The 12362-nt window shown below is 45.7% G+C and overlaps 2 protein-coding genes across 2 annotated transcripts; one reads left to right on the forward strand and one right to left on the reverse strand.

Annotated features, from left to right (window-relative positions):
• The first annotated feature begins 4062 nt into the window (after positions 1-4062).
• On the forward strand, positions 4063-8391 carry LOC4326909 (pentatricopeptide repeat-containing protein At1g80270, mitochondrial). Its single transcript, XM_015789433.3, has 3 exons — positions 4063-4262; positions 5058-5607; positions 6887-8391. The coding sequence occupies exons 1-3, from the start codon at positions 4228-4230 to the stop codon at positions 8135-8137; spliced, it is 1836 nt and encodes a 611-aa protein (XP_015644919.1). The 5' UTR covers positions 4063-4227; the 3' UTR covers positions 8138-8391.
• Positions 8392-8669: 278 nt separating this feature from the next.
• On the reverse strand, positions 8670-10493 carry LOC4326910 (eukaryotic translation initiation factor 6-2). Its single transcript, XM_015779862.3, has 6 exons — positions 10353-10493; positions 10129-10225; positions 9915-10045; positions 9492-9622; positions 9264-9374; positions 8670-9154 (listed from the first exon to the last, which is right to left on the reverse strand). The coding sequence occupies exons 1-6, from the start codon at positions 10360-10362 to the stop codon at positions 8894-8896; spliced, it is 741 nt and encodes a 246-aa protein (XP_015635348.1). The 5' UTR covers positions 10363-10493; the 3' UTR covers positions 8670-8893.
• Between the last annotated feature and the right edge of the window lie 1869 nt (positions 10494-12362).

Raw genomic sequence — 12362 nt, forward strand, 5'->3', positions numbered from 1 at the left:
CCAAAATAATGCAGAAGAGGTAAACTTATTACTAGCAGCCTTAATCATTTGAGCATCAGAAAAATCATATATATCAAATTCATTGTCTACTGCTAGCTCCCAATCAATGTATGCAACAGAATCAATACTTTCCATCATAGAATGGTAACTTAGATGCAACTTGTTCAAAATTATAGTCATGTACCTCATATGCATCACGTGGAGAAGTCGTCATATCTCGTCGAAGGTGTAGAAGTCGATGTTCTCGTATTCCCTTACGCAATCCTGCCATGGTTAGAAGCAAACAAGAAACACACAAAAATATGCACGCTCCTATCAACTACTAGGTAGTGGCAGCTCAAATATCACACACACTCAAGCTTTTAACGAAGCTCTTACAAGTTCTTACCAAAGCAAGCGGAATGGTGATGTACACCGACTTAACCAAGCACCCCAATGGAGATTGGATGTATCGATGCCTTGGGAAACACTTGCTGTACGGCTGCAATCATATCTGTGGAGCTCTGGGTAGGCTTAAATATGTAGCAAAGGGATAGCAAATGCTCAAATCAGAGAATGTAAAGTTGAATAATGGTTCAAAGTCAAGTACCGTGCTGGTCCTAGGCTAGAACGTACTAGAGACCGAGCCTAGACACAAACGATACCACAAGATAGCACTAGGAACAACTCATGCACAACTCTGATATATGAAGTTCAGCTCAAACATAACAGTATTTTCTCTTTTCTTTCTTTCTTCTTTCTTCTTTTCTTTTTTTTCTTTCCTTTCCTTTTCTGTTTTTTTTGGTGCAGTTTTTTTTTCTTTTATTTTTTTATGCACCTTTCTGCCTTTTTTTCTCACTTTTTTCTTGATTTTTTTTAACAAAAACTGACTCAAGGACCTTAATGTAAGGTTACAAGGACTCAAACGTAAATATAAAATTTACAGGGACTCAAATGTAAAAGTCTAAACCCAAAATTCAAATTATACAAAAATGGAATGCTGAATTTATGCCGGTTCCGTTTTTCCAAACAGATCTCAAAACCGATACCAAACAAAAATTCACCAAGGTGTTTGACACAACTTGGAACCGTGAAAGGGAGGGAGGGAGTCGGACTCGGCCAAAGGGACGAGTGGGAGTCGGCCAGGAGGTGGAGTGGATGGTAGCCGATAATTAGGATTTGGTGTATGGGATAAAAATGAAACTGATTTTTAACCAATCCAATCTACTATATCTTTCCAAAACAAACTTGACTACTTCCAAAATCAGATTGGTAATTCACTTTCCTCCTCTCGTGCACGACACAGGCACGGCCAAAACAGAAGCACGGCAATCAGCAAACCCAAGATGCAACTCAACAACTCCAAATCCAACCGATAGAAACTTTTGAAAACTACAAAAATAGAATCGTGGCAGCAAGCCGATTCCGTTTTCGTAGGTCCCGACGATAACAGAGACACAGAGGCGACGACGACTCTGGTATAAAACATGACCAGAACTCGAAACTCTAAACGAACTAGACGCTAAGACCAGCAACACGACGAGACGATGCAACACAAAATTCAACAAAGCAAAAACTGAAAAAAACAATGCAATGGCACAATATGGCTAGGTAAATGATACGGATTTTTTTTGTATGGCTATTTTCTGGTTATAGGAAGATAAAAACTCACCGAGTAATGAAAGCTCTGATACCACCTGATGAACCCTGAGTTCCTCTCGACACTCAAGGCTGTTGTTGGCCCGATCTTTCGGTGAGTTGTGATAACTATGATTTGGGAGAAACGTTAACGATCCGACTACAACCGTACAAGACGTTCTGTTGCGCCTTAGCGATCAATACACCTCTCCGTGGGTTGTTGATCTTGCCGGTGCAGATCAACCTTATTCCTGCAAGCAAATCGAAGAAACAAGCAAGAACAAGATAAAAGCAATCTGAATAGCAAATAGGAATGAATACACAAGATAAGTTGGGGTTCCGAAGAGCAAGCAGACGGACGATCTAGCCGACACGTGCGCTGCAAGCAAGTAGCACTGGCTAAACTTTAATCTATCAAAACCCAAGAAACTCTAAAGGGGTACCTAACTATTTAAGGAGGTGGGAGGACGACCTAAGGGGACCCTAGGGTCGTGCTCCACCTGGTTGGGGCGCACCCCACATGGGCCCCACTTGGGCCGGGGTCCCAGAGAAGTTACAGGCCCATAGGCCCATTATAGGTGACGCAACACCTTTTTTTTGTGATTTTGGCCGACTGGGTTGGAATTTGGCGATGAAGCTAGATCATTGGAAAGATGACTCTGAGAGCTTTCCATCAAGTAATCATGGATCCAAAATGGAGCTTGCATGCATATTTGGCGGCCGTTTGAAGTCCACACTGTAGCAGGTAGCCGAACTGGATTGCAGAACTTGGACGGCTTGATCTTGATGTGAACGACGGTTGTATCTATAGTAGCCATGGTCACATCACCATAGATCTAGCGCTGGAGAGGAAGAAGGAATAGAACGAGAATGACTCGACCTAAACTACGGGAAAACCCAACCAGAAACCTACACTAGACACCTTAAGGGATGCGATCTGACCCCTCCTCCCATCGTCGCTGGCGACGAGCCGCCGGAAACCCGGGGAAGAGAGGTTGGGGGAGAAAGTTTTTTTTTTCCGACTCGCTGGTCGCTTCAGGAAGCCTCCTCTCTCTCCATCGTCCGATGTAAATAGATTTATTGTACTAGGATGTGTCACATTCTTTGCCTATGTTGAGTTTTTTTTTTTACGGAGGGAGTAGTACTTTTATCTGTTTTCTTTACTCCCTAGCGAGAAATTGGATATTACGCCACTGCCAAGAGTGGGATTCGCCACAATGCCATTCCGCGGAATGGCGTCGTTAAAATGCCACTGCCAAAACTGGGCTTACATTTGTTTTGCTATTTGGACCATTTCACTCCATTTTCACCTAATTTTTCACCCAAAATGCCCTTCGATCTGAGTGGTGGTTGCCAGTGGCGACACCGAGCTAACCGTGGCAGAGGCCAAGGAGGAAGAGGAAGCCACCCACGACGGCGGTGGCATGCACTTCCAGTGGCTGCGCGCCGCGGTGCTAGGCGCTAGCGACGATCTTGTCTCCACTGCGTCGCTCATGCTCGGCATCGGCGCGGCGTGCCCCGCCGACGAGCATGCCGTCCTCCTGTCCGGGCTGGCCGGCCTCGTCGCCGTCGCCTGGCCATCGGCAAGCCGTCCTCCTGTCCGGGCTAACCGGCCTCGTCGCCGGCCACGCGCAGCTCGATGTCTAGCTGGCCGAAATCGAGCACGCGGCCCGGCTCCGGCGTCGGCTCCGGCTGGCTTGCGACTGCAAGCGGCGGCGGTGTCACCATCCTCCCAGGCTACGGCTGCGTCGACGCTGTCCTTCGCCGCTGGCGCCATGTTCCCGCTGCTCGCGGCGTGGTTCGTCGCCAGCTACGCGAGCCGCAGGCTTCTTCCGCCACAAAGCAGCGCGCCCGCCGCGCCCCCGGGACGGTCACCGGCGACGGTCACCGCCTCGTCCTTCTCTCGCCGGCGACGGCGTCCGGAACAGCGCCGCCCCTTCTCCTTCTCCTCGCCCACAACTCCCACATGTTCATCGGAGAGAGGGTTATTTTGGTCAGTTGAAGTGTGGAAAATGGTGAAAATCTTTTGAAATGGTGAATATGGCAAAGCAACGGTTTGTCATCGGTTGGAAGTGGCATTTTACCGATGCCATTTGTGGCGAAGCCCACTCTTGGCAGTGGCAGAATGTCCAATTTCTCTAAGCTGTACAAATCCTTAAAAAAAACAATGCAAATGATAAAACTACTTCCTTTATCAAAAAAAAAAAGAGAGAGACCAACTTGAAGAGATAAATCTTCAGAAAAATGATTATTCCCCCTTTAGAGAATGCCCTAAAACCCAACTTTTTAACACGCCAGTCGCCGCGCAATATATTACCATTAATTCCTTGTGTGCACTTCCCCGCGTAACCGCAGCCACCGTCACGGAAGAAGAAAAAAAAGAAATATCTAAAAGGCCCAGGCCAGCCACAACCCACAAAGCCCGGAACAGGAAACCACCACCTCACCTCACCCGCCGCGCCCCTCCATTCGCGTCGCCGCCTGGGGTTTTAGCCGCCTCCCCCTCCCCCTGGGGTTTTAGCCGCCTCTGCCCCTCTCTCTCTCTCTCTTCCCCTCTCCATCGCGGAATCCCTCCATCGCCACGACCCCGCCGTCTCCTCCGCCGCCGCCATGTGGGCGCTCCGCCGCGCGGGCAACCCCCTCAGGTACCGCCGCCCGCGCCTCCCCTGTCTCTCCCCCCCCCCCTCTGCCGCTGTTCATGTGGGATTTCGTTGACAGATGATTGATGATATAATAAATCTGTGGCTTATCTTGTTCTTTATCCGTGCCTTTCTCCCACTCTTATTTTCTGTCCCTGTTGGGGGCGTGGTGGCGACAAGTAGATCCATCCATGCCTTGTTTAGTTAGTTCTTGGGGGGTTTATTTGTGTGATTTCCTCGGTGCCAAAATGTGTGGCGTCCCCCGTTAACAGGACACGGTTTCTTGTAATTAATGGCCATAGGCGTTGCTTGGGGAGAAAGTTGATCATTGCTAGTGATTTATTATTTTTTCAGTTGGGGAGTAGGGAGTTGTTTGTATTATCCACCTGAGGTTGGGACTCTGTTTTGTTGTAATCTATTGAATTTCTATGCAAATTGCAGTCTTATCATCTTGGGTTTGACTGAAATATATCAGTTGGATGTATGTGAGAGACATGACTGTGTATCTACTGTGTGTAGATGTGCTTGAAGAAGTAACCGATCTTAGATGTTTGTCTATGTAGACATGATTATTACTTTGTGTAACATTATGTACGAACGATAGTAGATATGTTGGAAGATGGAACAACACCTCTGCTTGTTTCAATCATCTGGTCATGTTATTGTGAAATGAAGCAGATATTTTGTATTTCGTTTGCATGTGAATCCATGTCCAGGATCATAACTTGTACCTATCATCCCATGTTTCATGCATTGTTAATACTGATATTTGGCTTGGCTAACTGTTTGCTGCTGCTTTAGGGTCCGTGCCTACCAAGCTTTGAGTGCCCGTGGTTGTGCAAACCTTGAAGTAATTCTAAATGCAGATGCAAAGAATGTAGAAGAGCATCATGAGCGGGACTGTCAGAAATTGGATTGCTGTCATCAACCAAAACCATTGGTCTGCCAATCATCATTCTCATCAGGCCGTTTCATGTGGAGTAGGGTTTTCTCTTCTCAGGCCGGTGCAAGTTCTGGTGATAAGCAGGATGAGTTGGAGGAAGGGTTTTCTGATCTGGAGGTTCCACCAGAAGCTGATAAAAAGGATTTAGATTTGACATCCGATGAGAGTTCTGATGAGGACACCATTGATGCAATTGGCTTGTCTCAAGTGGAGGCTGATGCAAAACCTGAGGAGCCGATAAAGAAGTCACAATCCACTCTTCTTAAGGCTTTGCTGGTATCTCCAAGGGTTGATGTCGCTGGAGCAACGAAAAAATGGCTTAATGATGGCAATACATTGGAAAGAAGTGAACTCTTTTATGTCCTTCTTAGTCTTCGGAAGCGGAAGCTCTACACCAAAGCCTTGCAGGTGTTTAACTTGGCCTTTACATGTTTTAGTTTTTTCCATGATAGCAAACGTTATGTCCTTTCTGCACATTTATAATTATCGATAATGCATGTAGCGGCTGTTATGCTCGTTAGCTTGGCATGTGTTAAGAATGTTACTTTCTGAAACATATTTGCGATGTCAATGGTGAATGAGCTTTTGGTTTTGCACATAAATGAAGAGCTATAGCCTTGTAAAATGTAGCATGCACTAGATGAGGTAGGGGCACTTTAGAATGATATGTCTATATGCTTCTTCTTGAAGTCCTAGAGTATTAAAAAAAGAAGAAGTGATGAAGTACTCTTAGTCTCTTACTATGGGAATGATGCTAGACAGCTAGAGGGATATAAGAAGCACACATAATTTCCTTGACTGTTGAAAAATACAATGTTGTTGAGATATCACCAGTTCACCACCTGTACTTCTATGTTACATCCTAAACTTAATTTAGTATGAGAATGTTATTGTTACTTTGCAGATCATGTGAATGGTGTGCAAACTGCTTCTTCTTTTCTATAGTATCAGACTCTGAAATTTGTTAGAGTGCTTGTGTTGGTTTTGTTTGTCAAAGGGCGTTGTCTTTTTCTGTTCATTCCATGCACGTTTTGAGTATTACTCCATTTCTTTGATTCTCTCTTCTTTATGCTGCAGCTTTTATTGACCACCATTTTATTTTACTGTTATGCATTCCAAGCATGTTTACCCCTTAACATACATATTGTGCCATCTGTGCTTTTAAATCTTTCGTTGTAATACTCATGTTTGGTTATACATGATGTTTGAAATAGCATAGCCATACTTGTTTCTTTTTATGTGCAATCTATCGTGTCATGATGAAATGAATGCTACCGTTCTTTGTAAATTACTAGCAAAATTGTGTCAACTGTCTATACTCTTATGTACAAAACAAATTCTTATTGGTAACTTAGTGGACCAATGTAGCTATCTAATAGATCTTAGTCATGCAGCTATAGCTGTCTTAGATAATAACAAAGCCACCTTCCTTCCGAATGCATTTGTACCGATGCATGTTACCAATTTTCAAAATTTCACTATTCTTTGATTATTTGTAGCTGTACACGGTGTTTACTTTGATGGAACTTGATACATAAACTTTTTTCATGTGAACAACCTCATATCTAAAACACTTAAGCTTTGTAATCTAGGTTAGCCTGAGACCGAAAGGTGCTCTTTCACTGTAATTATTTACCTCGGTCTTTGTGTTTTCTAACTCAGAAGATATTTACTTCATTTTCTGCAGCTTCTGGAGTATGTTGAAGAATCCAAACTATTTGATCTTGGAGAACGTGATTATGCTTCACGTGTGGATTTGGTAGCTAAAGTCCACGGTATTTACAAAGCTGAAAAGTATATTGAGAATGTTCCTGCATCTCATAGGGGTGAGGTTGTATACAGGACTCTTTTGGCTAACTGTGTGGCTATAGCCAATGTGAAAAAAACAGAACAAGTCTTCAATAAGATGAAGGACCTTGGATTTCCAGTTACCGTATTTTCTTGCAATCAGCTTCTGCTACTCTACAAGAGAGTGGACAAGAAGAAGCTTGGTGATGTTCTCACAATGATGGAAAAGGAGAATGTGAAGCCTTCCCTCTTCACTTATAAGCTCCTTGTAGACACCAAGGGTGCTGCTAGAGATATTGAAGATATGGAGAAGGTCATTCAGGCAATGCAAGCAGATGGAATTGAACCAGATCTTCTGATTCAAGCCACAATTGCAAGGCACTACATATTTGGTGGTTATCGTGAGAAAGCTGAGGCAATTTTGGAGCAAATAGAGGGGGATGATATCAATGAAAACCGTTCTGCTTGCAAATTTGTTTTACCCCTGTATGCTTTTCTTGGCAAAAAAGCTGATGTGGAAAGGATCTGGAAGGTTTGTGAGGTCAATGCTCGTCTAGATGAGTGCATGTCTGCTATAGAGGCTTTTGGTAAGCTTGGAGATGTTGAAAAGGCCGAGGAGATATTTGAGAATATGTTCAAGACATGGAAGACACTCTCGTTCGAATACTACAATGCTATGCTGAAGGTGTATGCCAACAAAAAGCTTTTTGACAAGGGGAAAGAGCTAGCAAAGCGGATGGGTGATGATGGTTGCAGACTAGGGCCCTCAACATTGGATTCACTTGTGAAGCTCTATTCGGATGCAGGAGAGGTGGAGAAAGCTGATTCCATATTGCATAAGCTATCATATAAGAACAAGATTAAGCCTTTGTACACCACATACTTGATGCTGCTTGATAGTTATTCCAAGAAAGGAGACGTCCATAATGCAGAGAAATTGTTCAGCAAGGTGCGGCAGATGGGTTATACTGGGAGGATTAGACAGTATCAGCTGCTTCTTGAGGCATATCTGAATGCAAAGACCCCACCTTATGGATTCAAGGAGAGGATGAAGGCTGATGACATTTTCCCCAATAGGGCTGTGGCATCTTTGCTTGCTGCTACCGATCCGTTCAACAGGAAGAACGCAATGTCTGAATTGCTCGATTAGGTTCTTCTGTTAGGTTTATTTTGTGGCCATCCAATACATGTGCTGCTTATGTCCTGCCAAAATATATATGACGATGAGATAATAATGCCTTAGCGATGTAATGAACTAGTAGTGTTTGCTTGCACTTGGATAACCTTTTGCGGCTATTGCCTTACCGAGCAGGCGAGTAGGATTGGAATCTTATGAATGTTAATCTTAGTTTTATTTTGTCTGCTTCATTGACGTGCTACGAATGAAGAGTTACTTTGGTCACATTTTATGCGTGTCAACTGTCTCTTGACTTGTTAGCAAACAAATGTCAGTTTTGCCAGTGCTTGCTAGTCCTTCAGCTAATGATACATTATGTTTTCTTTAGGCATTCTTAACGATTTTGCCCTATGAACTTATGTTTGTTTGCGTTGCACTGTGTTGTACTCTACCAACAAGTCTTTACTGATAGAGAAAATACTCTTTGCTGCACTGTGATCTGACATATGTTGGCTACCTTCACTTTGTTTAATATTCTGGTTTAAGACAACATTCTTTCCTGAGCTGAGCATAATACTAAATTATATTTTGACTTCAAAAAAGCACTTCCATCGTTCCAGATTTGCAAAGATACAAAATTCATCTTTGACACAGGATCAAAACTGCATCGATCCACGCGAACATTTACTGTCACTACTCAAGATACAGCAAGGGATATTTTTGGCTTTAAGCATTCTTGAATTCTGACCGAAAATCCCCCAAAGCAAAAACCGGTCCCTCCTCCTCTCTCTATAGGTAGCTGCTGACGACGAGCGACCTGCTCATGTCGGCGCCGAGCGCCCCCGGCCGTCCGTCCCTCAGCCGGAACACGCTCTCCACCACGGACAGCTCCGTCGCCGTCGTGTCGGCGCCGCAGAACGCCGCCCAGTCGTTCACCGCCATGCCGGCGGCCACCACCTCGCTGCCCCGGTTGATGGACCCGGCGGCCAGTGGCACCTCCAGCAGCGTCGACAGCTCCGCCTGGTCCTCCACCGACGTCTGCGGGTGAACCTGCATCATTCACAGGTTTCAGAGAACTGCAAGCTCCAGTGCCATGGCCTAATAACTAGTACTCCAGTGATTAGTGATGTTGATTAGTTTAATTGTGATAGAAACTTACAAGGCCCCCTTTATTGGAAAAGGCGCAGAAACTCCCCACCAGGATGTTTCCTGCAATGGTTTGCCTGAACACCTCCACACCAAGAACATCTGAGATGATCTCCTCGGTTCCCTGTTTACAGGCAATGTAGTTTGGTCAGATGGGCTTAAGCTGTGGCATTGTTTGCTAATTGCTCCTATATGCTCAACTCTGTGATTTTGGAGTAGATTTTCCAAAGAGATGACTTGCCTGGTCCAGGTCTGGGTGTGTGAGGGCGACATGGTCGTTGCAGGCAACGCAATTGCCCAGGGCGGAGAGGCGCTCCTCGATGCGCTGGACGACCACCTGATCAGGCAGGCTGTTCTTCAGATGCTGGAGCTCTGGAAACATCAACAACATGTCAGGTCAATTTCTTATCAGAAAGAAGATATGCCACCAAGAGGACTTCTTGTTTTTTAATTTTTTTTTTTAAAAAAACAGTTCGTTGTCCCCATTATTTACAAATTGGAGTAATTCACAAGTGAATCCTGGTGGTGAAATCAGATCTCTTGTTTATCTCAGTTTGATTAAAATCTGAGTACTTGAAACTGAATTTGACTGAAGAAAATATTCCGGGACGACAAGCAGAGTAAAGCAGAGGCATCCATGGTGAGTACTGAGTAGTGTTGATACCTTGGTCTGTGGTGGTATGCGGCAGGAGGAGGCCGTTCTTGTTGCCGACGCACATCCTCCCGATGATCCTCGTGCCGCCGATGGACGTCCTGACCACCGGCACGACGTCGGCGAGCTCGGATTCGAACACGCTACACCATAACAAATATCGGATTCAAACCAATGCTAAAAATCCAAGATTCACACGGCGCCAATGCAATGCAGCTACGCAAACCTGAAGAAGTTCTCTGCTCCGCCGTCGGGGAGCACGCAGTAGGCGTTGGTGAGCCTCGCGAACACTCCAATCTCGCTGGAATTCTCAAACCTGACGCCTGCAATGCAGAACCGATTTTTGAAAAAAAAAATCATACACCGATCGATTCGAATTGGCAAAATCAACAAGAACAAAAAAAAAAAAAAAGAAGCAGGATACGAGATCACCGGGAGAGAGAGACTTACGGGACGCCATGATTGCCGGATGATTCGCTTACTCGCAGTCAGCCAACCAAGAACTCCTGCGCGCGAGCGTAAACCGCGGGAGGCGAGGGGAGCGGCGGCGATGGAGGTGGGCGCTGGTGGTGTCGCTGTGTTGGGTCGACTATAGATGACGACGGTGCAGTGCTCGTCTTATACCACGTTGGGGATCGAGTAGTAGCTGTGTTGTTGGGTTGGACTCGGTTACGTTTTCTCCAAGTTCCTTTGGGGGCGTTGTTGTTTTTGGGGTAGGAGTTGGTTTCGTTGGTGCCAAGTTTCCTGATGGTCAGCGCCGGCGCCGCATGCAGCTGCTACAGGAAAAGTTCAAGGTTGCCGACTTCCTTCACATGTTGCGAGCTTTGAAATTCACGAAATTTTAAACCCCAAAATGATACTATTTCACCCGAAAATTCCGTTTTTATTTTTATTTTTTGAATCTGAACAAAGCCTATTCAATTTCAGTTAACTTTGCATTTATCATATTTTCCAGCCCAATTTTTTTTCCCAATTTAGCAAAAAGTATTCAAATCTAACCAAAGTGTGTTCCGTTTTCAACTTTTTTTTTTCTGAGATTTCTCGAAATACCTGATATTCCAGGTCTATCGGTGTTCCCCGATTTTTTTTTCTTTTGGCTTAAAAACAAGTAGAACCCTGAAGTCCTGAACAGTGAACAGTGAACACAACTCACCCGACTAGCTTAAGCCAGGTTTTTTTTTGTCTACTTGTGAGTTTGGAACGAGACAATGGCTGTGTTGTTTTGTGTGGGTTAGGAACTAATCCCATGCACGAGCAGCAAATTAGTCGTATGATAAATTAAGTATTAGTTAAAATATTTTAAAAATGATTAATATGACTTTTTTAAAACAATTTTCATGTAGAATTTCTTTTTTTTTAAAAAAAACACTCCGTTTAGGAAGCACCACAAACGAACTCCAATATGGCTTGGCAAACGTCGTCCTACTATGTTAAGTATATTACTGCTTCCGAAACGTGCACGGTCCGGCCCGTATACGACGCGAGCGGGCACGATCGTCTCTCCATCCCCATGTGTAGCCCGAACTAGGCCCAAGAACAGAGCAAAGTTTAGCTCGAGATCGAACGGCGGACCTGGCAACAGAAGCAGCGGCGTTTCGATCGCCGTCCGTCCACCGGCGGCTGGCTGAGCCTGAGCTCGTCAGGCGGCGGCGGCGGCGCGGACTCCGTCCATCGACGGAGGGCAGGCCCCGGCCCAGGCCACTCGCCGGCCAGCGGTCCCGATCGACGCCGACGACGAAGACCCTCCTGTGTTTAATTTCTTCGTCATCAGCTACAGCTAGCGGATCGACCGACGCTTTAGTCCCACCTCGCCATTTCACGCGGAATGCGCGGCCGATAAATCCGGCGCCATCCCCGGCTCGGTCGCCGGGCCTGGTAGCGCGGGCCTGTCACTCCAGCTTCGGAGGGTAGAGTTGGCGAGGGTAAGGCTCGGCTCGCGCGTGACGCCACTTTGATCGGCGGCGGAGCCGAGCTCGATCGGGTTTGTTGTTTGGCGCGCGCCTTGTTGAGAGCCCCCCGGGGTCAGAGAACCATGCCAGCCGGCCCTGTGTGTTGTTGGTTACCGCCTGCTTCTTCTGGCCCCCGCGACTAATCACTGTTAATCGAATCCAGTGAACCGGTGTGAGGATATCTCTGAGAGAGTTTTCCTGCCTCCGGCGAAGCCCACTAACTAAAATGCGCTAACACGCCGGGGATTTCCCCCAACCCTAGCGGGCTCGGGGTTCGGGGAGCCCCTGGGCTCTCTCTCGCGCGCTTTCAATCAAAACCCCTCTCGCCAACTCTTTTTTGTACAGTAAGGAATGAATTTGCTGTCAGCAGAGAACTAAAAAATTTTAGGAGACCAGGTGTAACTTTCCACAGACAGTGAAGGTGAAGTGAAAATTGACACAGGTGAAACGTGTTGTGACCAACCTCTTGCAAAACTATTCTTGAAATGCAGTGAAATTGATGTTCAAACTT

This window comes from Oryza sativa, chromosome 1 (genome assembly GCF_034140825.1).
Source record: "Oryza sativa Japonica Group chromosome 1, ASM3414082v1".
In the NCBI taxonomy this organism is placed as follows: Eukaryota; Viridiplantae; Streptophyta; class Magnoliopsida; order Poales; family Poaceae; genus Oryza; species Oryza sativa.

Coding starts and splice junctions, on each gene's coding strand:
- LOC4326910 (XM_015779862.3), bottom strand. Junction 9,375..9,491: donor CACACCCAGACCTGGACCAG/GCAAGTCATCTC, acceptor GCCTGTAAACAG/GGAACCGAGGAGATCATCTC. Junction 9,155..9,263: donor TTTCCAATAAAGGGGGCCTT/GTAAGTTTCTAT, acceptor TGAATGATGCAG/GTTCACCCGCAGACGTCGGT.
- LOC4326909 (XM_015789433.3), top strand. CDS start 4,228: ATGTGGGCGCTCCGCCGCGCGGGCAACCCCCTCAG. Junction 4,263..5,057: donor CGCGCGGGCAACCCCCTCAG/GTACCGCCGCCC, acceptor CTGCTGCTTTAG/GGTCCGTGCCTACCAAGCTT. Junction 5,608..6,886: donor TCTACACCAAAGCCTTGCAG/GTGTTTAACTTG, acceptor CATTTTCTGCAG/CTTCTGGAGTATGTTGAAGA.